The 1,722-nt window shown below is 48.5% G+C and overlaps 1 protein-coding gene across 1 annotated transcript in view; it reads right to left on the bottom strand.

Moving 5' to 3' along the window:
* NSUN3 (NOP2/Sun RNA methyltransferase 3) overlaps positions 1–764 on the bottom strand; it is a 19,857-nt gene extending 19,093 nt beyond the window's left edge. The window contains exon 1 of the mRNA XM_035900375.1: positions 641–764. Coding sequence (XP_035756268.1) covers positions 641–764 — 124 coding nt within the window. The remainder of the gene's footprint in view (positions 1–640) is intronic.
* Positions 765–1,722: the final 958 nt, after the last annotated feature.

Below are 1,722 nucleotides of genomic sequence, written 5' to 3'. Positions count from 1 at the left end.
TCTTAGAATCATAGAATCATAGAATGTTTAGGGTTGGAAGGGACCACTAGTGGTCATCTAGTCCAACCCCCCTGCAGTGAGCAGGGACACTGCTAACTAGATCAGGTTGCTCAGAGCCCCATCCAACCTGGCCTTGAATGTTCCCAGGGATGGGGCCTCCACTACCTCTCTGGGCAACCTGTTCCAGTGTTTTACCACCCTCATTGTGAAAAATTTCTTCCTTACCTCTAGCCTGAACCTACCCTGTTCTAGTTTAAAACCATTTCCCCTTGTCCTAACACAGCTGGCCCTACTGAAAAGACGTTCCTCCTGTCCAGGTGCTCCCAGGAGGTTCAGGGGGAGGTTGGTTTGGTTTGGTTTTACCGTGGGGAGGCCTGGGTGCCCCCTCTGGTGCCCTCCGCCTCTCCGGGAGAGAAACGGGGATTGGGCTACCGCAAGGAAATACCGGTGGAAGCTTGGGAATTACCCACACAAACGCCTTTGCACATTTTCATGCAACCCATTCTTTGGGAAGGGTGACCAGGGGACCCGCCAGACCCCAACTGTAACTGGTTTAGCAGCACGAAAGCGTGAGGCTGCCAAAATGCTCGGGCAGATCCTGTTCTGACGGCTTCACCCGAGCAGAGGCACAGGGACCCACCAAGCCCTCCTGTCCGCAAGGGCGCCGTGCTTGGCCGGCCATCTCCTGCTGCATCTCCTGGCCTAGCCCAACACAGCCACCAGCGCCTTCCCTCTCCCCCCAAAGCTCGCTTGTCCATCCGCATTGCCGACTCCTTCAGTAAGAACCCCCACGGAAACGGCAAGTTTGTTTAATGGCAGTTTTGATTAACGGCTGCCCAGGCAGCTTCCGTGCACCAAAAACTGGCCTCTGAAAATCCAGGCTGGGAAGGAGTGCAACGGTAAAAGGCGTGAGTGCTATCATATAGATAAATATTTGAGTTTCAGACACTGATGAACGAAGACTAAGAACGCTTATGCAAACCTCATGCAAATTACCATCAAACTTGAAAGCTTATTTAAAAATGTTTCAATCAGGATCCTGACAAAGCACCAGTAGACAAAATGGAGACCCTCCTACGTGCCGAATGTGAAAGGAAACCAGAAAGGCTTTTTGATAAATGAGTTGTACCAACAGATAGAGAACAAATGTGGTGTAAAAAGTACAGCTCTCTGTGTCTACATGTCTCGGCAAAACCAGTAACATACAAGAAAATAAAATAATTGAATTTTCCTGTACCAATAAAACAAAAAAGTACGCTGAATGTCCCACCTTCCCCTAAACCTAGGGCTCTATTCCACTTGTAGGTGGTGCTGTCAGAGTTGCTTAATATGTCTGAAACCAGTAAGATGTGCACATCAGAAACAAAGAAAGGACTTCAACTAAACAGTTTGTTCACTAGCAACACCACTATCACAGACAGACGAACTTCAAGAAAACAGTAAAAATGCTACTGCAACCTGTCTCTCTCTCACATGCGACTGAAGAGATGGATTGGCTCTGGGGGAAGTAACTCTGGTACATTTTGAAAGGCAGGCTACTGCTCCTCTTAATAAAAAGCAGTCCAAAACTATGTGATTTCTGTCACCCAAGCAACTATGCTTGCCACTGTAAGGGACCGTTAAGTGCATGCCTGGGTGCCCTGTTAAACCACAAACCACAAGCTGCCTCTCATTTCTGCAAAATCCATTGTACCTCCACAACTCCGCTATAACCTCAGCCTA

This window comes from Egretta garzetta, unplaced genomic scaffold (assembly GCF_000687185.1).
Source record: "Egretta garzetta isolate BGI_Z169 unplaced genomic scaffold, ASM68718v1 scaffold278, whole genome shotgun sequence".
Classification (NCBI taxonomy): domain Eukaryota; kingdom Metazoa; phylum Chordata; class Aves; order Pelecaniformes; family Ardeidae; genus Egretta; species Egretta garzetta.
The sequence above is the reverse complement of the archived record's forward strand: the minus strand, read 5'-3'. Positions and strand labels throughout refer to the sequence as shown.